Genomic DNA, 24,140 nt, shown 5'->3' with positions numbered 1-24,140 from the left:
AGACCAAAGTACTACAGTGTGCAGGTGCCGGGAAAGGTCAGAGAGGCCCAGCACCTGCGCACAGTAGTACTTTTCTCTGCCCTCAACAGAGCAGATAAGTACGCCTTCGCAAGAGCGTGATGCCGGGAGCGAGGAAGCAAGCAGGAGGACAGTATCACAAGAAGATGGGAGGACCCGAACCTGCGACACCCATCGGACCGGACCACCCCTCGGGTGAGTATAAGAAAAATAACTTTTATTATCTTGCAGGTTGGATCGGGGGATTATCTACACCATTACAGAATCCTGTCGATAAGTCCTGAAAGGCGGTGGCCGTATCTTATCGCAGCCAAACCTGGTGACAGGTTCCCTTTAAAGTCTATAAATTGAATTGTCATTATTGTGTCAATCTGCTGAATAACATTAATAAGTCAAATTAAATAGTGAACGGTGTTTGTTCCTTCCATATCCAAAAAATATAATTATAAAGTTGTCAGTCATGTGCCAGAAAATGGTGCAACTAAAAAGAAGGCCTCATTAAGCTCCATTGATTGAAAATTGTAAACCGTATGGCTTTAAAGCCCCCGTTACACACTGCGATATCGCTAGCAATATCGCTGTAAAGTCACCGATTTTGTGATGTTGCAGCGATATTGCTAGCGATATCGCTGCATGTGATACTTATCTCCGACCGGCTCCCCCGCTGGTTATCGCTGATCGTGCGAGAAGCTGCTGGACCATTCCTCGTCGGTCACTTCCTGCGGCGCTTCCTGCTGTGACGACGAGCGACGCGTGGAGCCGGGCGGGAGGACGCAGGATCGCCGCGTCTGACAGGTAAGTAGCGATCCCCGTCCCCAGCGATGTCGCTAGTGAGATCTGCCTGTGTGGCAGCTCACTAGCGACCACCTAGCGATGCACCAGCGATCCTGACCGCGTCATATCGCTGGTCGGGATCGCTGGTGCATCGCTAGGTGTAACGGTACCCTTAGAATATGGCAACACAATAACAAAAGATCATGATTCTTCAGTCGTGTATATATACTGTACAAAAGTCATAAAATATACCTAAAATGACCTATCTGGTAGTAGTGGCCAGCCCCTTTAGAGGGCTATTTCCGGTAGTTGCTCTCATTGTAAATAAAGACTAAGATTTGCGACGGTGACTTTTCTGTTTTCTGTTCAGCTGTCCAGGGCTACCGGCTCATTTATGGCGGATATGATTACCTGGCACTAAAGACCCTCTCATCACGAGACGTCATCACTTCAGTTGGCAACCAGATGGGTGTGGGCAAAGAGTCAGGTAAGAGGTCTTTTATTAACCCATTCACGATGGGGCCAATTTCCGTTTTTTTCCTCCACTTCTTCCCAGAGCCATAGCTTCTTATCTTTTCTGTCCACATAGCCATATGAGGGCTTGTTTTTGCTGGGCGATTTGCAATTTTTAATGACATTATTCATTTTACCACATGGTGTACTGGAAAACAGGAGAAAAATTCCAAGTGCGTAGAAAGTGTGAATAAAACTAATTCTGACTTTTTTTGGGAATTGTTTTTATAGTGTACATTTTGTGGTAAAATGACCTTGCAGTATGATTCTGCTCATCAATACGATTACAGCGATACCAAATATGTCCAGATTTGTATTATTTTAGTGGTGGAAAAAAAACGGGGGGGTTGTCACCATTTTCCGAGAACCGTAACATTTTCATATTTCAATTGATGAAGCTTTGTGATGGCTTGCCCATTTTGCGGGTTGAGAGGCCGTTTTTATTGATGCAATTTTGTGGTAGATGTGACTTTTTATTTTTTTTTAAATTCGTTTATTGAACCTCAGGACACAAAGAATGTACAACATACACAATGGCTTATGATAACAAGCATTATACATAGCACACATGTTTCCGTCCATTGTAAAATATAATGCAGAGAAATTGCACACTCTTATAAACAAGGTAGTATGTACATATCCTTCCAAGCATACATAAAGGATAATTGCCTGTACATTTTCCAGCATGTAACCAATTTCACAAACCTTGTTATATCATTCAGAAATAAAATCTAAAATTCCTATACTACAACTACCACTACATCAACTAGTATCTACTATTTCCACAGCCTGGTCTCCTATATCATATTATGTCGCATGTGATGCCTCAGCCTTACAAAGTGAGATGAGAGGAATTCCATCTCTCCCAAATCTTTTCAAATTTACCTGGGCATCCCCTATTTTGGTAAAACATGCACTCATATGGAACAATCGAATTTACCAACTCGATCCAAAATCTAAGGGAAGGACATGAACCCCCATCCACAGCAGCGCCAGCACCTTCTGTGCCATAAACAGCATCTCGCGCAGGAAGACCCCAGCATAGCGATCCCAAGTCTCCTCCTCCCATATTCCAAACAAGTAGACCAATGGCTCTAGAGGGACAGGGGCCTGTACCAGGGATGTCAGTAGTGTAGTCACCTCTTTCCAGTAATGTAGGATAATGGGACACTGCCGCACCATATGAATAAAATCAGCATCTGGCGCGTGACATCGCATACATTCTGATGATTGAAGCCGACCCATCCTAAAAAGTCGCACCGGAGTCAAATATGATTGATTTATTATATATAATTGTATCATTCTGTTATTAATAGATGGTGATACTCCAGTCGGAGACTCTAGAATCTCCTCCCACTCCTCTCTTTGCGTATTAGGGATGAGTCGTTCCCACTTCCTCTCAATAGAGCTTATGGCCGATTCTGCCCCTACTGATAGCATGTATGTATACAAAGAGGATATGAGACCCTGGGGTCCCTGCGAATAAAGGATTCCTATCAGAGGTAAAGATGAAATAGTACAGTCCACACCCCTATCCCTCATATGTGATTGAAGAGCCGATCTCCGCTGCAGATAGCGAAAAAATTGAGATCTCGGAATATCATGTGTGACCTGTAATTGTTCAAAAGACTTTAAGATCCCTTGGTCATACAAATCTCCCATTGAAGAGACGCCATACTGAATCCAAAAAGCAGTGGATGGGTGATTCAGTAACTCCGGAAAATAGTTATTATTCCACAGGGGCATTTCAGCTATAAAATCTTTAAACCCAATTACCTGTCTTGATTTGTCTCCATATTAATCGTGCCAGCCGGAGCAGGGGCAGCAGACGTGGGACATTAGTTTTCTCCAACTCCAGAAAACCTAATGGGCAATCCGCCTGTGCAGCGTGGAGCAAGTGACTTTCAGAATTGGGGAGACAATTACCTGGCATCCATTTACTTAAAGCTTTAGCCTGTCCAGCTGAGTAGTATAGGAAAAAATCTGGCAATGCCGCCCCACCTCCCTTCTTTGGTCTTTGTAAAATGGACAATTTAAGTTTGTGCCTAGTTTTCCCCCATATAAAGGACGTGACCAGGGAATTGAGATCAACAAAAATGGACTTGGGCACCGTTACCACACTGTGCTGGAGCGAGTAGCTAAATTTAGAGAGCAGTATCATTTTAATCAGGTTAATGCGTCCAGCCACAGATAATGGGAGCCTACTCCACGATGCAAATTTAACTTTAACTAGTTCCAGCAACGGGTGGAACTTGGGTTAGGGTACCGTTACACCTAGCGATGCACCAGCGATCCTGACTAGCGATATGACGCGGTCAGGATCGCTGGTACATCGGTAGGTGGTCGCTAGTGAGCTGCCACTCAGGCAGATCTCACTAGCGACATCGCTGGGGACGGGGGTCACTACTTACCTGTCAGACGCGGCGATCCTGCGTCCTCCCACCCGGCTCCACGCGTCGCTCGTCGTCACAGCAGGAAGCGCCGCAGGAAGTGACCGACGAGGAATGGTCCAGGAGCTTCTCGCGCGATCAGCGATGAGCAGCGGGGGAGCCGGTCGGAGGCAAGTATCACATGCAGCGATATCGCTAGCAATATCGCTGCAACATCACAAAATCGGTGACTTTGCAGCGATATTGCTAGCGATATCGCAGTATGTAACGGGGACTTTAGTTGTAGATCAAGCGTACTATTGTTAGATATGTGGATGCCCAAATATTTAAAACTAGATACAGTAGATAGCGAGGAGAGAGCCTCCAGCTGGGGCATGGGAAAGGGGTAACAGGGCAGACTTCTCCCAATTTATATGTAAACCTGAATATTTACTGAATCTATCTATAAGGGATATCACCTGTGGCAAAGTTTCTTCCACATCATTCAAGAATATCACCATATCATCGGCATATAGGCCTATGGTATCTACCCGACCTGCTATATCTAAACCTCGGATATTAGGGAAGGACCTTGTGCGTATTGCTAGTGCCTCAATCGCAAGGGCGAAGAGGGCCGGGGAAAGAGGGCAACCCTGACGGGTTCCCCTATGCAATGCGGAAGACTCAGATATAGAATTATTTATTATAATACGAGCCTTAGGTTTCATGTATAATATTTTGATCCATGTTATAAATTTATTGCCAAAGCCATACCTTTGCAAACATGCGGAGAGGAAAGGCCATTCAAGAGAGTCAAAAGCCTTGGCAGCATCTAACGATGCCAAAGCCCATCTGTTGTCTGGCACCAGGGAGCTATATTGGACTATTGACTGGACTCTTCTGATGTTAATGGAAGTACTTTTACCTTAGTCAGGTGCGTCTCCACCAAGGCCACGATGTGAGGGCGATAATGTCTGATCTGTGTGAAAACCTTGATCTTTTTTTTTTTTGAGGAGTTTTTATACCCCTCACATTCCATGTCATACATATCAACTCCGACCCCATGTTTTACTCCGCTGAATATAATGCATATTATTACCCGGGCAAAATTTAGAGACATCACCTAGAGACTGAAATTGTTGTCGACTGCTATTACTACCTAAAAAAAAATACAAAAAACCACAACGGAAAAAAAACAAAGTGAAAAAACAACAAACAACGCGGGAGCAGAGTCCTGTACTCCCATCACAAAGCAAACAAGGGGATACCATCACTGAGCCCAGTGTCCGGTATTATTGGTAACTTGGACGCTTTCGAGTAGAGCTCCAATCAGTCGATTAATAGAAAAATGCCAACTAGCCATAGATACGTTAGGATTCCTTTGCAGCAGATCCTTTGTGAGACCGTAGCCACTCCGCCGCCTCTGCTGGATCTGTAAAAAATAAAGTAGAACCCTCGTGGACCACCCGGAGCCGGGCCGGGTAAATCATCGAGTACATAACATTCCTCTCCCGTTGATATCTTTTGACCTCCGTAACTTGTGCCCGTTGTTTCTGGAGTTCCATAGAGAAGTCTGGGAAAATCGAAATCGTGGCATTGTTGATCTTGATAGGACTCTTGTCGCGCCAGACGAAGAGCCACGTCTCTATCCCTGCAGTTGAGGAGACGCACCTGAAAAGGTCTGGGTGGGGCTCCAGGAGGTAGAGGACTAGTAGGGACCCTGTGAGCCCTTTCCACCGCAAAGATTGGGGAGAATTCGTCTCCCAAAGTGGTTTTAAGCCAATCTTCTAGGAATTGCTCCGGGTGTTGTCCTTCTGAGCGCTCCGGTAGACGAATAATTCGAATATTATTCCGACGCATCCTATTCTCCAGGTCATCTGCTTTTTGCCTCCACCCATTCATAGAGCCTTCCACTTTTGTTAGTTTGGCTTCCTGGGGTGTGGTGTCTTCTACCTGGGTTACCCGCGTTTCCACCTCTGTAATGTGGCCCTTCATGGCATGCATGTCTTGTCGGAGGCGTCCCACCTCGGTGTGCACGTCCTCTATCTTCCCAGACACAGACGTCCTGGTTAAGGAGAGAGCCTTCATGAGTTGTTTAGATGCCTGCTTAAGGGTTAATTCTTCTTGCTCACTGTCCTCTCCATCCTTAGAGGGGCGGTTCTTACGCTGAGCCTGTGAGGGATTATTTTTAAGAGATCTTGAGCCTTCAGCATGGTCTACTCTGGCATATTCCTTCAGCCTTTCAGCTGCCCCAGACCCCTTGGCACGACTCATTTACTCTGTCGCCTCATTGGGGGACACAGAACCATGGGTGTTATGCTGCTGACCACTAGGAGGTGACACTATGCATAATCTGAAAAAGATTAACTTTGGCTCCTCCTCTGCAGTATACACCCCTGGACAGCGTCAGCCTTCTCCAGTTTTTGCTTAGTGTCGCAAGGAGGCACACCTTTTTTCTTTTTTTCCTTTCGTCAGAACAGATGAAGAAAAGTGGGTCTCCAGCGAGACTCCCGGCATGGCTCCTTTCTTGGCCCCCTTTTTAGGGGTGCCCAGTTGAAGTGGAGATGGCGGTTCCCCATGTCGCTCCTTCCCCAGTCGCTCGGGTACTGGTCCGAAGTTGAGACCCCCCCCCCCCTCCTTCCCCAACCCCCTTCAGGGTCTGGGTTGAGGTTGAGGCAAGGATGAAGACCCCCTGATGGTGACAGACGCACCCTCCCTAATCCCCCGCACGGGGCATTAGGTTGAGACGCCTCAGGTAGGGTCGGAGTACAGACAGCATTCTGCACCAGGGACCCCAGCCCAGCTGTGGGATCCTGCTGGGGCCGGGGGAGGGTGCAGGCAGACGTGGCACAGCAGAGACAGGGCTTTTTGCTCCCCTGCCTCTGCAGCAGCAGTGGCTCCATGGTGCTCCAGGGACCCCCCACACAGGTACAGCTAGCCCTGCTGCCCCCACCGCTAGCCAGTCGCCCATTCCGGGGGGGTCCGGTGCAAATCCGACCCCCTCCCGGACTACCGCTCCGCTCTGGAGCCCTCCTGGGCATCAGACCTCTAATCTAGACCGCGGCTTCGGCCTAGCCGAAGCCGCCACCTTTTCCCCGCCCCCCGTATGACTAAAATGACACGCTGGAGTGTCATAGAAGGGGCGGATTGAGGCAGAAAGGGCGCGTTTTTACAAGCCCAGCGCGCCCTTTTTCAGCTCTTCGCCCCCTCCTCCCTCTCCTCAGAGTCCCGGTGGCCATTTTTTTGGATGAGATCCAGGAGAGGAGCATCACAGCGGTCTCCGGGGGGCACAGAACTGGGACCTGTCGGCGCTGGACCTAGGGGCACACCGGTGGGGTAAGCTCACAGCTGGGTTTTCATTACTCAGCTGTGAATCCATACTTCCTAGAAGGCTCTCTGTGGGTTCCCTCTGCGTAGCCACCCCTGTACGATCCCTGATAGCCAGCCTCTGTGCACTATGCCTGGCTCAAGGAAGAGAACCAGGCAGGAATGTTTCTATGCATTCTGCACAGCCTGCAAAGCCACGCTCCCTAGTGGTAGCACGTATCCGCACTGCCGGGACTGCATCCAGAACTCTGGGTCAGAACCCCAGGGAGTCCCTACTGACGCTTCAGTGTCACATGCCACGCCGGAATGGGCAACTCAGATGTCACAGTCTATGACACAGTCCATAGACAACCTAACTGCCGCATTGCTGCAAGCTCTGCAGAGTCGGGCCCCGGCAATGGACGTTACACAGCAAACGGACAGCTTGTCTCAGGAACATGCTGCTTCCGACTCTCACAGACGTAAGCGGACCCACAGGTCTCGATCACCTGAGTCAGCCTATAGCACAAGGTCGTCCCCCCCCAGGGAGAGACAGCGTCATTCCAGGTCTCCTAGGCAGTCCCCTGTCACAGACAGACAGTGCAATTTACCACAGAGATCCCCCACCACAGAAGACCCCTGCCCCAGGTCGCCCTCCAGGGATCACCTTAGTGAGGCACAGGATTCGGAGGGCATCTGTGACTCCGACTCAGATAACGAAACGGAGAGGTCCGTGGTACCTTCTCCCCCTAGCAATACAGCGCTAGTTGAGGACATAATCTCTGCAATTCATCGGGTGCTAAAAATTCCAGAGTCGGCCCCGGAAGTCCCAGAACATAGGATTTGCTTCGAAAGTGTTCAGAAACCACCTAAGGTCTTCCCTAATCACCATGAGTTTGAGGAAATACTTACCAAACAGTTTGCGCAGCCTGAGAGAAAATTTGCTAATCGCAAATATTTGGAAGCGAAGTACCCCTTTCCACAGACAGACACCAAACAATGGACAGATCCACCTGAAGTGGACCCCCCGGTTTCTAGGCTAGCAGCGTAGACCTTACTGTCTCTGCCAGATAGCTCAACCCTCAGGGACGCAGCAGACCGGCAAGTAGAACGCATGGCTCGTTCTATTTTCGAAGCGGCAGGCGCCTCTCTGGGCCCTGCGTTTGCTTCAGTTTGGGCAGCAAAGGCCATCCTGGCTTGGGCCAAAAAACTACAGGAGGGTCTTCAAGCTTCAAATCCCGAGCTCTCGGACCAAGCGGTCCAGATAGCAGTGGTAGCAGACTACTTGCTTCATGCAGCCCTGGATTCCGCAAGAGGTGTAGCGGGAATAGCATCAAACGACATCACGATCCGACGCATCCTCTGGCTGCGAGAATGGAAAGCGGATGCGGCCTCAAAGAAGTCCCTCACGCGACTTCCGTATCTTACTGGAAGACTTTTCGGCGAAAAGCTGGACACAATGATAGCCAATGCCACTGGGGGTAAGAGTACCTCTCTCCCTCAACTAAAACCGAAACGCACGTTTAAACGAAGAAACCAGACGCGATTCCGATCCTTTCGGAATTCCTCGGGCTGGTCCGTCTCGCGCCCAGCGCAAAACCGTAACCGCTCTCCACGCAGGGACAACCCACGGACGCAGCAGCGACCGGACAGGTCTTGGCAGTCGAAAGCAGGCCAAGCGAAACCCAAGGGAGGAAAACCTCAGAACTTCGCTTCATCATGACTCGCGAACTCCGGAAGACACCCCACCAGTAGGCGGCCGACTTTTACTCTTCCAGCAAGACTGGCTGCCTATTACAGAAGACAGGTGGGTCAGGGAAATAGTGTCTTCCGGATACAAGATAGAGTTCACTTCCGCTCCACCGAACCGGTTCTTCCTTTCTATTCCTCCAACACCACCAGACAAGGCTCGTGCTTTCCATCAAGCGGTCTCCTCTCTCCTTCAAGCAGGAGTTGTGGTGCCGGTTCCCACGAACGAGAGATTCCGAGGGTTCTACTCAAATCTGTTCGTAGTCCCCAAGAAAGGAGGCAGCGTCCGACCCATACTGGACCTAAAACAGCTCAACAATTACTTACGGGTCCGTCACTTCCGCATGGAGTCCCTCCGGTCCATCATTGCATCCATGGAGTAGGGAGAATACCTTGCCTCCATAGACATACAGGATGCGTATCTGCACATACCAATTGCCCCGCCCACCAAAGGTTTCTCAGGTTCGCGGTCAACCAAAACCACTACCAGTTTGTCGCCCTTCCGTTCGGACTCGCCACGGCTCCAAGAACGTTCACCAAAGTCATGGCGGCCACCATGGACGTTCTGCACTCAAGAGGCATTCTAGTCATCCCGTACCTGGACGACCTCCTCATCAAGTCTCCCACTTTCAAAGATTGCGAGGTCAGTGTCTCAATCACAATAGACACACTGAGTCGCCTGGGATGGCTAGTCAACCTACAGAAATCGTCGACTATCCCAAGTCAGACTCTAACATTCCTGGGAATGTTATTCGACACCTCCAGGGGCCTGGTGCTCCTTCCCAAGGACAAGACACTGGCCATCCGTCTGGGAGTTCGTACACTCCTTCGCAGTCCTCCTCGATCTCTCCGGTTTGCTATGAGAGTCCTCGGCCGGATGGCAGCAGCAATAGAGGCAGTGCCATTTGCCCAGTTTCACCTCAGGGTCCTTCAACTAGCCATACTCAGCTCTTGGGACAGGAATCCCTTCTCCCTCGACAGGGAGTTCAGGTTGACGTCGTCAACCAGGAGGTCCCTGCATTGGTGGCTCAAACCAACCTCGCTTACACGAGGGAAGCCCTTTCTCTCAGGACAATGGAAGATCCTGACTACCGATGCAAGCCTGACAGGCTGGGGGGCGGTGCACCTACATCACAGGGCACAAGGCAAGTGGTCACCGAGGGAAGTGACATTGCCCATCAATATTCTGGAAATCAGGGCCATCCTCTTGGCACTGAGAGCCTTTCATCACTTGCTTGCAGCCTCGCACCTACGGATACAGTCGGACAATGCCACGGCTGTGGCATACGTGAACCACCAAGGCGGGACCCGCAGCGCCCAGGCGATGAGAGAAGTGGCGCATATCCTCCGCTGGGCGGAAGACACGGGGTCGGTACTTTCTGCGGTCCACATTCCGGGTGTAGAAAACTGGGAAGCCGACTTCCTCAGCAGGCAAGGAATGGACTCGGGGGAGTGGTCTTTCCATCCCGAGATTTTTTTACCAGATCTGTCAACGCTGGGGAACCCCGGAGGTGGACCTAATGGCATCCCATCTCAATACCAAGGTCCGCAATTTCATGGCCAGGACACACGACCCGCAGTCGCTCGGAGCGGATGCCCTGGTCCAGGACTGGTCCCAGTTCCGACTCCTGTACATTTTTCCACCCCTCCCCCTAATCTCCAGGGTCGTGAGGAAGATCAAGCAAGAGGGAGTTCCAACCATCCTCATCGCGCCAGACTGGCCCAGACGTACATGGTACGCCGACATCGTTCAACTTACAGCAGACGTCCCCTGGCGTCTACTCGACCGTCACGACCTTCTGTCTCAAGGTCCGTTCTTCCATCAGGATTCAGGGGCTCTCAATTTGACGGCATGGCCCTTGAAACCTGGATTCTAACCCAGGCAGGTTTTTCACCGGCAGTCATTGCGACTATGATCAGGGCAAGGAAGCCTGCCTCCGCCAAGATCTATTATCGTACCTGGAGAGCCTTCTTTTCTTGGTGCGAATCTCATGGACAAGTCCCACTCCCTTATTCCCTCCCGAAGGTACTAGGTTTTCTTCAATCGGGTCTAGACGCCAAGCTATCCTTAGGCTCGCTTAAGAGTCAGGTGTCGGCGCTTTCAGTCCTTTTTCAAAAGCGCATTGCTACTAAACCGCAAGTAAGGACTTTCATCCAGGGAGTTTCCCGATTGGTTCCTCCCTACAAACGTCCGCTGGATACATGGGACCTCAATCTGGTCCTGACAGCATTGCAAGCTCCACCCTTCGAACCTCTTAGAGGAGTTCCACTCTCCATTCTGTCTCAGAAAGTGTTTTTTCTAGTGGCGATCACCTCGTTACGCAGAGTGTCGGAATTGTCAGCACTTTCCTGCAGACGGCCTTTCCTAGCCTTTCATCAGGACAAGGTGGTTCTCCGCATGGTACCATCCTTCCTTCCGAAGGTTGTGTCCAACTTTCACCTCAATGAGGAGATTTCACTGCCATCCCTTTGCCCGGTTCCAGTTCATAGAGTGGAGAAGGCTCTGCATACGCTTGACCTCGTCAGAGCATTGCGGATTTACGTGTCCAGGACTGCACCTTTCCGGAAGTCTGATTCTCTCTTCATTCTTCCAGAAGGTAGTCGCAAGGGACTGCCGGCTTCCAAGGCTACCCTTGCCAGGTGGATCAAGTCCACCATACATGAGGCCTACCGACTTAACAGTTCCCCTCTTCCGGCCGGTATCATGGCACACTCTACACGGGCAGTAGGGGCCTCCTGGGCCATTCGGCACCAGGCTTCGGCACAACAAGTGTGTAAGGCGGCCACTTGGACTAGCCTACACACGTTTACGAAACACTACAGTGTTCATACCCAGTCCTCAGCGGATGCGAGCCTGGGTAGACTGGTTCTGCAGGCGGCAGTGCCCCAAACTTGGGGACCTGCTAGCACAATATTCGTCCATTGCTTCACACCCAGGGACTGCTTTGGGACGTCCCATGGTTCTGTGTCCCCCAATGAGGCGACAGAGTAAAGGAGATTTTTGTGTACTCACCGTAAAATCTCTTTCTCTTAGCCTCTAATTGGGGGACACAGCTCCCACCCTGTTGCCCTTATGGGCCGTTGTTTACGGTTGAGTTCTCATATTGTTCTTTGAGCTCGTACATAGTAGCCTTCTTACAGGCATGGTTATGTTATTTGGTTATGTTCCTCCTAATGCTCTTGCACAAAACTGGAGAAGGCTGACGCCGTCCAGGGGTGTATACTGCAGAGGAGGAGCCAAAGTTAATCTTTTTCAGATTATGCATAGTGTCGCCTCCTAGTGGTCAGCAGCATAACACCCATGGTTCTGTGTCCCCCAATTAGAGGCTAAGAGAAAGAGATTTTACGGTGAGTACACAAAAATCTCCTTTTAATAGCAATGGGACACAGCCGGATATCAGGGACAGCGCACTCTGGAGTCCCCTGAATCGAGGTTATAAATGGAATAAAATTATCAGATGGTGGCTGCAGGGTTCCAGGAGCAGCACAGACCCACAATGTCACACAGGGAGGCAATGTCCAGCTCCAAGCGGCAGACAAGGGCCTTTATAGCCCAGGGAGAGATCCCCAGCACCCCACAGGGACAGCAGTCAGAGAGGGATCCAAGTCCCTACAGTAATGGCGCTGGCAGGCCAGGTGATGTAGCAATGAGGGCGGGGCCCAATCTTTCAGGGCACTCACCGCTTGCCCCTCGCAAATATTCAGGGTGTCTGCTCACCGTCCTCCAGCGCTGCAGAGATGGGAACCCGGTGCCGCGTCTCTCACAGTCAGAGCGTGCGCCTCCAAGATGGTCTCCGCCCCGTGCAGGCCCCGCCGGCCGCCCCAGTCTTCACAGCCGCAGGCACCCAGGAATCCAACCCCGCTCTCCCGCGTGGGTCCCGGAGCGCCACAGAATCCAGAGGGGTCCCAGGACTGGCGAATGTGCCGAAGAGGTAAGAGTCTGCTGGCTAAATGTCGTCAGGATGGCAGGAGCTCTTGCCAGACTCGTCCTCACTCCGTCGCTACATAGCCACGCCCCCTAGATGTGACATTTTGATCGCTTGTTAGAGTAATATTGTGGAATGTCATTTTGGTGTTCTTGAGTTTTTTACATTTACTGATCGGGCTAATTCTTACATTTTGACAGATCAGCTTTTTATGGGCGCAGCGATACCATATGTGTGGCTTTTTTTTAAATCTTTATTTTCAATGTAGGAAAAGGGGGTGATTTCAACTTTCGTTGTTTTTTTTTTTTTCTTTATATTTTTTGGATTTTTTAAAAACTTTTAATGGGTTCAATACTGCAGTATTGCTGCGTATATAGCTTAAAGTAACGTCTCATTTGACGCCTTGCCATGAAGGTCTTCAACGGATGCCCTGCTGTCATAGCAATGTATCGGTGACCTGCGGTCGTGTCCAGGACTGTGGAGTCTGAGTCGGAGCCCATTTTGGTGGAGTCAGTGTCATGGAAATCGAGGAGTCAGAGGTTTGGCTTACAGACTCCACAGCCTTGGTATGAGGGAGTCAGTGTCATGGAAGTTGAGGAGTCGGAGGTTTGGCTTACCGACTCCACAGCCCTGGTATGAGGGAGTCAGTGTCATGGAAGTTGAGGAGTCGGAGGTTTGGCTTACCGACTCCACAGCTCTGCGTGTCACGGATACACCATGTCGCTGTCAGAGATATGTTGAACCACAAAATTAAAAAAAACTGGATGGGCATTCTTATAATTCAGAGGGGGCCGTTGTCACCCATTATGTGGTAGATCTGGCACTGTGATGTCGTCTCCATTATACATGGAAACCACTGCACCAATGTGAACAGGGCCTTGTTATTTTACCTCACTGTCACATTCTCTTTTTTCCACCATTCAGATATCTATATTGTTGCAAATGAAGACGATAAGCAGCTCGCATTAAAACTTCACCGACTCGGAAGAACGTCTTTTCGTAACCTTAAAAACAAGCGTGATTATCACAAGCACAGACACAAGATGTCCTGGCTCTACCTGTCTCGTCTGGCCGCAATGAAGGAGTTTGCGTACATGAAGGTAACTTATTGCTGGGCGTGAGGGTCAGAATGGCTGTAAGGTTTTCTTACGATGCTGATCAGTGTATAGCAGGGTTCCCCAACTCCAGTCCTCAAGGCCCACCAACAGATCATGTTTTCAGGATTTTCTTAGTATTGCTCAGGCAATAATTCCATCACCTGTGCAATACAAAGGAAATCCTGAAAACATGATCTGTTGGTGGGCCTTGAGGACTGGAGTTGGGGAACCCTGCTGTATAGGACAGTGTAAAGGACTTCTATCATCCATGTATATAATAGATGTGGTTTTTGATTTTTTTTGATGCTTCATACATTTCTCTTTGCATATTAAAGAGAACTATATATTTCCTTATGCAGTATTGGTGATCGTGTGGGTTATAATTCAGGAGTCCCCCCCTCTTACCTAGTGCCATCAGATACTACCAAGGCAGTGCCCTCTCTGGAGCACCCTGTGTGTCCAAATTTGATGTCGATCTTACAGTGCTGCCCATAGTCACCATGCCCAATGCCATACACCTTTATATGGCTGCTGACAGTAAAATGATCACTCGGTATTCTCTGCTCTGGGCTACTAACTACTCATTGTTCTTCAGCTCATAGGCTCTGTTCTTGTCATTTGCTATATTTTCAACACCTAGTGAATCCATTTTATCAGGTCACAAAACTCTAATTGTGATCCTAAAAATGGTCATACATTCACCTTACTGCTAATGGAAACCTGCCCCTACAGATTTCTGGTGAGCGCTCAGCCTCAGTACGGTGGCCAGCGCTCTTCACTTCAGCGCCTTCATCCGAATTGAGGCCTTTCCCTGGCAATCCGTATACTAAGGAAGGTCTACATAGGCCAAAACGTCTGTTTATTTCTGGATTGCTGTCGTCAAGAAAAAAAGCCATCTCTACACTGAGTGTCAAGAATTCTGCATGTTCAGGCTGATTTGGTTCCTGATTTGGTCTGTTGCTTGCCTTGGTGGTGGCTAGCAAGCGCTGACACATTAATTCTACTATTAGCAGGCAAGAGTAAGAACTGACCGAAATGTTGAATGTCCTGTTGAACGAGCCTGATTTATATAGATGATCTCTAAAAGCTGCGTGCTCCTGACCTGTCTCAAGTTACATACAGAAGATTGAAAAAAGACCTGGGTCCATCAAGTGCGACCTTTCTCTTTTTCTTTATACATTTTGTCACTAATTTAACTATAACGCACAATATCATGTGTACAGAGGAAATCATGCAGCTTTTTTTTTTTTTTTTTTTTTTTTTCCATGGAACCCGTCATGTCATTTCACCCATGTCACCAATCCCCAGTGCATTGTGATGCAATGTGCATAACTTACACGGATATCATACCTGCTCATTTAGTCATAGTGATGTGCATCATCACCTACTCCTTTTGATTTCCCTGGTTGCGGTGACGTCACTAGAATCCTGGCCAGTGTGGTGCTTGGAGCCGCGCTTGTGCAGTGTGTAACGTGGAGCCGGCTGCTCTTGCCAAACTGCGCAAGCGCAGGACTGCCGTCAACGCAACCTGGGAAATCAATCAAATTGTGTGGATGACGACGCCCTTGACTGAATAGAAAATGAAGCACACCCCTATGACTAAATGAGCAGGTACTACATAACTATAAAGGGCTTTTTGGACACTAACAACGCACTGGGGACAGTTTAGATGCTTGAAATGATGGCACCGGTTCCCTTTAAATGGTAAATCATGTTTTCCTTTAATACAACACAAAGTAAGAGCAGAGAATCTGAACTAGTGCAGGGTCTATTGGGATCAGATTGTTTTAAGGGGAATCTGTCAGCAGATGTTTGATGCCTCATCTGAGAGCAGTATAATGTAGAAACAGACCCCAATTCCAGCGATGTGTCACTTAAAGAGCTGCTTGCTGTAGTTTTGATAAAATTGTTTCATCTACTGTAGATCTTGCTAGTCCTCTCAGTGATGAGCTCTGTGTAACCCCACCCACATCGCTGATTGGCAGCTTTCTGCGTACACTGTGCATAGGCAGAAAGTTGCCAATCGGTGTTGGGGGTGGTTTGTCAATGACAAATCTAAATGTCTCCGGCCAAAAGTGTCTTATCTAACCGGCAAACAAGCAGTTCAGTAAGTCACACATCGCTGGAATCAGGGTCTCTGCCCCTACGTCATATTGCTCAAAGACAAGATGTCAAAAATGTGGAGAATGAATCTCAGCAGGAGGGGTGGGTTTCAAAATCTGAAATAAAATTGTATCATCCCTATTGCAACTAACTGAAAACAGCATACGGCACCCATTCTCCCTATCAGCGAAGTGGTCGCTGAGCATGCCCATGCACCCTGTTCTGCTGTGCGGGAGGAAACACAAATTCTACTCCGTCTGTCAATCCTCTTTCTTCCCTAGAATGTAAGGCTATGTGCACACGCTGCAGATTGGCCAGCGGTTTTCCCCAGCGGTTTGCCACCTGGACAATGAAATAGGTGGCAAACCGCAGCGGAATCCGCAGAAAGAACTGACATGTCAATTCCTTCTGCGGATTCAAAACCGCAGCTTTTCCGCAGTTAAAAATCCGCAGCATGTACACAGCAGATTGTAAATCCCATAGACTTACATTGTACTGTACCCTGTCTGCAGAACTGCTGCGGATCCGCAGTGGCCAAATCCGCAGCTTGTGCACATAGCCTTATACTTCCCAGACATCCCTGTTTGATATATATCCTGTCTGTAAAGGGGTGGAAAGGCCACTTTAAGGAAATGGATTTATTGAATGTAATGCACTGTAGGGGCACACTGGTTGTTTGTCGGTAGACTATTATTTATATAGACTATTTCCCTATCACCCTATAAGAATCAAATGTAAGTATCCTCATCAAATAACAGCAGTGTGAGCCTTCCTCATAGCAGCCATAATGAAGGTGATGGCTGTGGTGTTTAACAGATAACATTGGTGCCTCACTCGCGATGTTCTTATGCTCCAGTAAGCTCACACCAATAATCTAATCTCCGTTACGTTAGTCCCAATCCGGAACAGGCTTATACATTCCACTGCAAGGACTGAGTCACTAAAGGACACAATTGGCCCCAAATGGATCCTAATGACTTGTTCTGCAGTCAGATTTCCATTCTTGTGTCTGTGTTGCTGGAAAAAAAATAGTGTAATATACATCGATAAAGACAGAGCATCCACCGCAGGTGCGCACCTAGCCTGAGTTCGGAGGTTAATGCTCGGGAAACATCATCTAGTGGTCTTTCTCTTGGTGAAGCTGTTTTACAGTATGGCGGTCTATTTCCAGAAATGCCTGCGACATCCCAGGACCTTAGATCCAATCTGCAGCCATACTTGCATTAGGCTGCTCCCAGTGCAAACATCAGGGGCGACATTGTACAATCTATTACCATGTGTATATAAAGAACTCATCTGTGTCTGATGGAGACATCCAGTGGCACGAGGCATGGTGGGGCATATCTGGTGAAGCTGCCATCTCGTCCACCATTTGTAGAAAGATGTAACCTCCGTGTACAATACCCTATTAAATGCTTTGAGAGGAGGTGCCGTTGCTCTAGTCGCAGCACTGCTATCAATCATACCTCGCCCCATTAAAATAGTGAGTGAGGGCACCTTCAGATGCTTCCTCCTAGCCACGTGTTTGACCATGGCCAAATTGTGGAAATCCTTCCCACGGCAGAGTTCATGGAGTCACACAACTCCTGTCGTACAGTTTTTCTTAATCTTTTTGTTTGTCTGTTAATGCCTAATAAAGTGTAATTTGACATAAACTAGAGTTTTGCTTAAGTCTCATTTCCCACCTAAAAGCTTATTACTTTGGAGATCTGAAGGGTTCCAAGTTTTTTCTTCTAGACTATGGCAGCTATGGGCTTGCAGGGATTGCAGTTTCTGTATAGATCTGTGTATACTATACATGTAGAATCCCTTCTGTAATACGATATGTTCTATTATACCAAGTGAGACGCTATTCCTGATGATCTTATGTTTTTACTTGTTTGAAGCTTGGGATTATGCATGTCTTATATTGTCACAGAGATTACTGGTCGACCAATATATACAGGACCCCAAAGTAGTAAAGTCACGAGTACAGACGTTACCCCAGGACCTTACCAAATCCTTCTCCATGATTCAGTAGATTGGATATCTGGGTTATTCTGTGGAGAACAGGCGCCTTGTTATTTCCTCTCTATCTCTCGGATTCCCTTCTGGGGGCCGGAGACACATGGAAAGCCCGTGCTCTGCAAGAAGTGTATTAAATTGCTTCTGCTGTTCCCGAGGAAGAATGGCATCCTTAAGCTGGAAATTCCACAGTCTAATTGGTGTTCTGTATATCCATCAACTAAATGCCTGCAGATCAAAGCCTGTCTTATCCTTGGCACAGCCATCTTCTGCGTGTCTTGGTAATCGCTAATATTCGGAACCGTGAATGACCGTTCTGCACATTGGCACATCAGCTGGTGTCTCGCTGTATTCTGGCTCAGCATTATCCCCATAAGTCCAGGGTTGTTCTGAGCAGCTCCATTATGGGAGCTCCGCAGTAGAGGTGTTACATAGGAACATGGCCGTACTGCAACTTGTCATTAAAAGGGTCTTGTGCCCTTAAATATTGTTGGCACATCCCAAGAATATTCCATAAGTAGGTGATTGCTGGGGCTATGGTGTTTAGTAAAGCACTTTTAGTAGAAAGAATCGATGGTGGTCCGAAACGCTCAACCCCTGCCAGCACATTCAGGTTGTATCCTAGCGGTGCATTTAAAAAATACAAAACCCATCTTAAAAAGGTGTTCACATTCTGGTGGATTGCGATTTATGCGATTCTGTCCTATGATTTAAGGTGGTGCTGAAGATGACACTGTGCTTTACCATCTCAGGATGCTGATCCAGGCAGTGAATCTAAGATTAATCATTTTTGGTCACAAAATTAACCATGTTTCCAAATGTATAGCCCATATATGTGCCTTTGGGCAGGGTCGAACGTCCCCCCGCCAACCCACCAAAAAAAAATATTATAAAAAAAAAATGTAATTAATGATTTAAAAAATATAATTTTGTATTCCTTTTTAAGTGTATAAAACTAAAGTATACTGACTTGTCGGATTTCCCCACCACTCTTCATCCTATGCTTCCCAGGTCCCTAACCCGTCTGTGTGGCCGGAACAGGAATGCAGTCAGGTGACCACTGCCCCCATCACTGCAGACACATGCAGTTTGGACACAGACCGTCCTGGCTCTGCCCCCTGAATGGTCTGGACGGCATGGGACTTGATCATCACTGAGCCTGGTGATTAGCTGCAGGGTCTCATACGTGTCCAGCTGGAACAGGGGGGTCCAGAGATAATAATTTATTTTATATTTTTCAATACATGTTAGGGTGACGGCCCTTTTTAGGTATTTTTCAGACTAATACAATATTTGTCATTTCTGTCATCTATAAATACAAGGTTAATATTTTTCACTTTTAGAAACCCATTTTGCTGACGAGTATTTCTCCCTTTTTTTATTTTCTAGGCCTTGTATGACACAGGATTCCCTGTGCCGAAACCCTATGACTACAACAGGCATGCTGTAGTGATGGAGCTCATTAATGGCTATCCCTTGTAAGTAACGAGTAAATATCTCTGATGTAAGTGTAACGCTGTGAGGCAGCGAGAAAACCGGACAATCTTCCCACCCTGACACTACGTTATTTGGGTCGTGTGAGATGGGAAGAGTCCTTTTAACAACTAGCATTGCCATTGTCTGATTTACTCTTCCACATTACTCTTTTTTGTGGAAATGCTCATCTGAAAAGATTACAATGCACATTGGCTTCAGGCAGCACTCTTTTCTACATCGGAACCGAGTGTTCTTGATGACGTTACGACCCCACACACCTGCCCAGACTTGTATATGGTCGCCAGGTATCATGCGGGCGTCCAGTTATTAGAATATCTGCTGATCGTGCACATGTCATTGCTGGTGGGGTCATAACATCATTGGCATCTTAAGAAAATGGTGCATATAAGGCCTTTAAAGTGGTCGTGTGCCCAGAAAATTCCCTGATCACTGCAGGTAGCACTTCAGAGACCACCAACAATCAGCCGGTGGAAGCTGCGGCCGTGATATTCCCCTACAATGACGACTGATCATCAGCCTCTCCATGGACTATATGGACATGTCAAGCTAAGGCTTGTCCTAAGCAGGGAACTCGCCTCTGTGGCACTAATGGGACATATGGGAAGGGGTTGCCTATCTACTAAATAATTTTTTGCTTTGTGAAACCCCCAAACTATTTATCATATGTCTCCCAACCAGATCTTACACAAATCGTCGTCCTCCGTAATGTTAGACCTAAAGTATAATTGTTGCTTTAGTTAAGAGCAATTATTTTACAACATTCATCAATGGGATTTCACAAATGTCTGCTGGAAACCTCTTGTTTATATTGTAGTTTTCACTAGAGTATGTTAGGAAGCATTTCTTTCTTTTGCCACAAGGTGGCAGTGCTGCCATGTCCCCTGCCTTCTCTCACCAGCACAATGGCCTCTTTGTAGAGAGCCATATTGCTGCATGTAATAGAAGCCAAGGCTGAGAAAGCAAACCTTACATCCAACAGTTCAGACCCAGTGACTTGTCATAAGGTCGGCTAATATGTCTGATGGGTGAATGTGCCAGGGCTATGATTAGTGTCTGAGACCTCTGCAATAGCCCACCCATCTGTACAGTGAATGGACAGCTGATTCTTCTCATGCCTGTTGTTAGTTATTTTTTTATTAATTTTTCTACTCTTGCAATTAAATGTTTTTAGCTTTTTAAACTTGTTTTAGTGAAGATTATACAACATAACAAGATTACATCATAGAACAACAGAACGCTCAGGATTTCTCATTCCTTATTATTGTCTTGGAAAGCTAAGCTTGCTCTTAACATATCATAGGTCTATTATCTTAACCAAAAGCGTAAGACACCCATGTCAGGCACCAAATATCACATCCTTTAATCATGAGAATCATGACAAATGAGGTTTAATGTAGAGTAATGCACCTAGGATGGTGTAATTTCACATTAACTGGGACCATACTTGGGACTACAGAACAGGAGGACTTGGGTATTCTGGTTACAAGTAAGCTGAGCAGCAGTACTCCATGTCAGGCAGCAGCCGCAAAAGCAATCAAGATGGGAGAGGGGAAGAGGAGGGAGGAGCTCTGTCTCTAGCTCCTCCCCTCTACATAGTCTTATTGTAGCATCCGCCATCCACTAGCTCAGTAATGTAACAATCTGTCTCCACGGAATACACATTTAACCCATGATTTGAGAATTTTCAAAATGGATGATCAGTCCAGGAGGAGAAAGAAGCAGATTTTTCTGATAAGATATGTGACAAGTCAGCTTCAGCTGAGTCGACTTTTTCTTTAGAGTGGACCCTCTGGGTCGTGGCATCCACCCACCTAGGGCAAGCTGACCTTGTGAGGAACCAGGGAGTGTCAGGGGCAAGACCAAGGGGGTGAGCCACCACGACTGCTGGAACCAGACGGCCGGCTCAGGTAGACACTAGGTACGAGTGTCTGACAACAAAGGACGTGCAGGAAACAAGACAATACGTGGATTCAAGGTATCTTCATTAAGGCAAATTCAGGATAACATTAAGTGCAAAACGTGATAACAGGCAAACACAGCAAGGTGCGTGCGTGGCACGCCAAGGTCCATGGCATGGTACGTGCTAGAAGGTAAGCCCAGTTACCGGCAAGGACATGATGGCATCGGACTCCGGACAGCTGGCAAGGATCAGGGCATCAGGCTGTGGACACCAGCTCCGGACATCAGGCCGTAGTCTTCATGCTTACGATCTCTGGCAGGGGTGGCAGGTTCCGGGAATCCAGCAGGCAAACCAGGGTACAGGCAATGAGGCACGACAGATGTCCAGACATGGTGCGTGTTAGGGAACACGCCGAGGTCCAAGGCAAGATTCCAGGCAGGGCGCGTGCTAGAGGTACACCAGGGTCCAGGGCAAGGTGCGTGTGTAGGGGACATGCCAGGTTCAACGTGCAAAGTACAAGACATGGTGCGTGTGTAGGGACACGCCACGGTTCAAGATCCAAGGCAATGTTCTGCGCGTGCCGAGGGACACGCCAGGGTTCAAAGCAAGGTCGTGCGTGTGCCGAGGGACACGCCAGGGTTCAAAGCAAGGTCGTGCGTGTGCCGAGGGACACGTCAGGGTTCAAAGCAAGGTCCTGTGCATGCCGAGGGACACGCCAGGGTCAGGTTCAAGTCAGGGTGCGTGCTAAGAGACACGCCAGGGTTCAGGCTAAGGCAAGGGCCTGCGCGTGCTAGGAGGCACGCCAGGGAACAGGCTAGGGCCTGTGCGTGCAAGAGGGCACGACAGGGTATAGGCTAGGGCCTGTGCGTGCAAGAGGGCACGACAGGGTACATGGCAAGACCTGCACGTACTTTTACAGAAGCACGGGGAGGTATGGCAAGGAGCAGGCGAGGGCCTGCGCGTGCTATTAGAGGAGCAGGCAAAGCACAGTGCAGAGACAGCGTGGGTGCAAGGAAGCACAGAGAGCACGGCTGGGGCACTGGCTAGCTGGTCGGGCTGCGGCACAGACAGCCGGGCAAGACTTCAGCGAACCCGGCTGAGGCATAACAGTCGACACAGCTGTCACTGGACTACGAGCATGGCTGAGGCACAAGCAGGCGGGCACGGCTAGGGTGGGCACGGCTGAGGCACAAACAGGAGGCTAGGAAGGCCAGGCGCATGCAAAGGGCACACGAAGAAACAAGGCAAAGCTGGACAAGGTACAGGGCAAGGAGCAGAACGTAGGCAGAAACGCAGAGTCAGGTCAGAACGAGAACAGAGCTAGCAGTGGAGCGTAGGCCGAAGCCCAGTGCCGGGTCAAGGGGGTACCTTGAGACTAGCCCCGAAATGTGCAAGTGAGCACAAAAGGTCAGAGAGCAGGAATGGTGCATGTGCCAGGAGGCACAACAGAGCACCATAGGTAAGAGAGGAGGAATGGTGCGTGTACCAAGAGGCACAACAGAGCACCATAGGTAAGAAAGGAGGAATGGTGCGTGTGCCAGGAGGCACCACAGATCAGAGCAAGGAAGAACAAGCAAAGACAGAGAATATAGGAAGGACCACAAGGCAAAGCATAGCAAAGGCAAGACATGGCAAGGCAGAGAACACAGGAAGGACTACAAGGCAAAGCATAGCAAAGGCAAGACATGTCAAAGCAGGCAAGGCAGAGAACACAGGAAGGACTGCAAGGCAAAGCATAACAAGGACAAGACAAGGCACGGGACAAGAGGCAGAGTACAAGCACAGAGTGTGTGCAGAGACGCACTACAGGGCAGAGTGCAGGGGCACAGAATACAGGGAGCTACCAAGCAGCCATGCAGGGAAGCAACACGATACTCAGGCCCCGACCATAGGAAGGGGAGGTCTCATATAGGGCATTAGCACCTGCACTTCCGGGTCAGGACCAGGGAAGGACTAACTGTTCAAATCCTCCAGGATCAAAGAGAGCATTGCTAGATCAGACTGGGCTGAACCATAGAAAAGGTCACATGATCAGGGGCTCCAGGAACACAGAGAGGATTGCTGCAGGCAGAGCAGAGACGGCTGGTCACACAGCAACAGCGTATAGCCATGAGGTAAAACAAACATGCGCACTGGCAATGGCAGGCAGCCATGAGATGAGACGCGCATGCACACTGCTCCAGGCATCTTGCAGCACAACAGTCACGAGGTGCGTGTGCACAATGCTTCCAGGGATCTTGCAGCATGAGACATAACGGGCATGAGAATTCAGTGCACGTGCACACTGCTCCAGGAGTCATTCAGCATACCAGACATGGCGGGCATGATAGGCATAACAGACATAGCGGGCATGACAAGATATATATTTCAGAGTTTGTTATTTTAATATGGACTTTTATGAACTAAAAATTTAAAGAATAGTCAGTCTCCTTTCAGAATTAATGTAAAAGGTTATTTCCACTAGGGCAAGTTATCCCCTACCCACTGAGTAGATGCTGACTGCACAGACACTGGAATGCCCCATTACAGTATAGTGTGAGCGCCATCATTCTACTCATTATCTATGGGACATCAGAGAGGTGATAACTTGGTAAAGGGAGCGAGTCATAAAATGCTGTTAACCTGCATATGTGGGAGTTAATCTGCAGGTTAATAGCGTTTTAAAGGGAATCTGTCACCCCTTTTTTGAGATGGCATATAATGATATCATTCAATTGTGTGTCACATAAGGATTCTCTTAGTACTTTTGCTTCCCCCTGACCCCGCACCTTTCATGCATAAATACCTTTTTTTTTATATCTGTTCAGATGTATGTAAAGTGTCACTGTCCGGTCCGATGGGCGGGGCTTATTCAACTACTCTCTCCCCCCCCCCCCCCCCCCCC

General features: G+C 48.5%; 1 protein-coding gene across 2 annotated transcripts in view; it reads left to right on the top strand.

Annotated features, from left to right (window-relative positions):
• Nucleotides 1–24,140, top strand: part of RIOK2 (RIO kinase 2) — a 61,282-nt gene that overhangs the window by 8,129 nt on the left and 29,013 nt on the right. For both annotated transcript variants that reach the window (XM_073543933.1, XM_073544001.1), the window contains exons 3-5: nt 1,163–1,279; nt 13,580–13,755; nt 19,249–19,337. In XM_073543933.1, the coding sequence (XP_073400034.1) occupies nt 1,163–1,279; nt 13,580–13,755; nt 19,249–19,337 (382 nt within the window). The remainder of the gene's footprint in view (nt 1–1,162; nt 1,280–13,579; nt 13,756–19,248; nt 19,338–24,140) is intronic.

The sequence above is a fragment of the Dendrobates tinctorius genome, unplaced genomic scaffold (genome assembly GCF_039654945.1).
Source record: "Dendrobates tinctorius isolate UK_male_01 unplaced genomic scaffold, ASM3965494v1 ptg000003l, whole genome shotgun sequence".
NCBI classification, from domain to species: Eukaryota; Metazoa; Chordata; class Amphibia; order Anura; family Dendrobatidae; genus Dendrobates; species Dendrobates tinctorius.
This window is presented reverse-complemented; position numbering and strand designations above follow the sequence as displayed.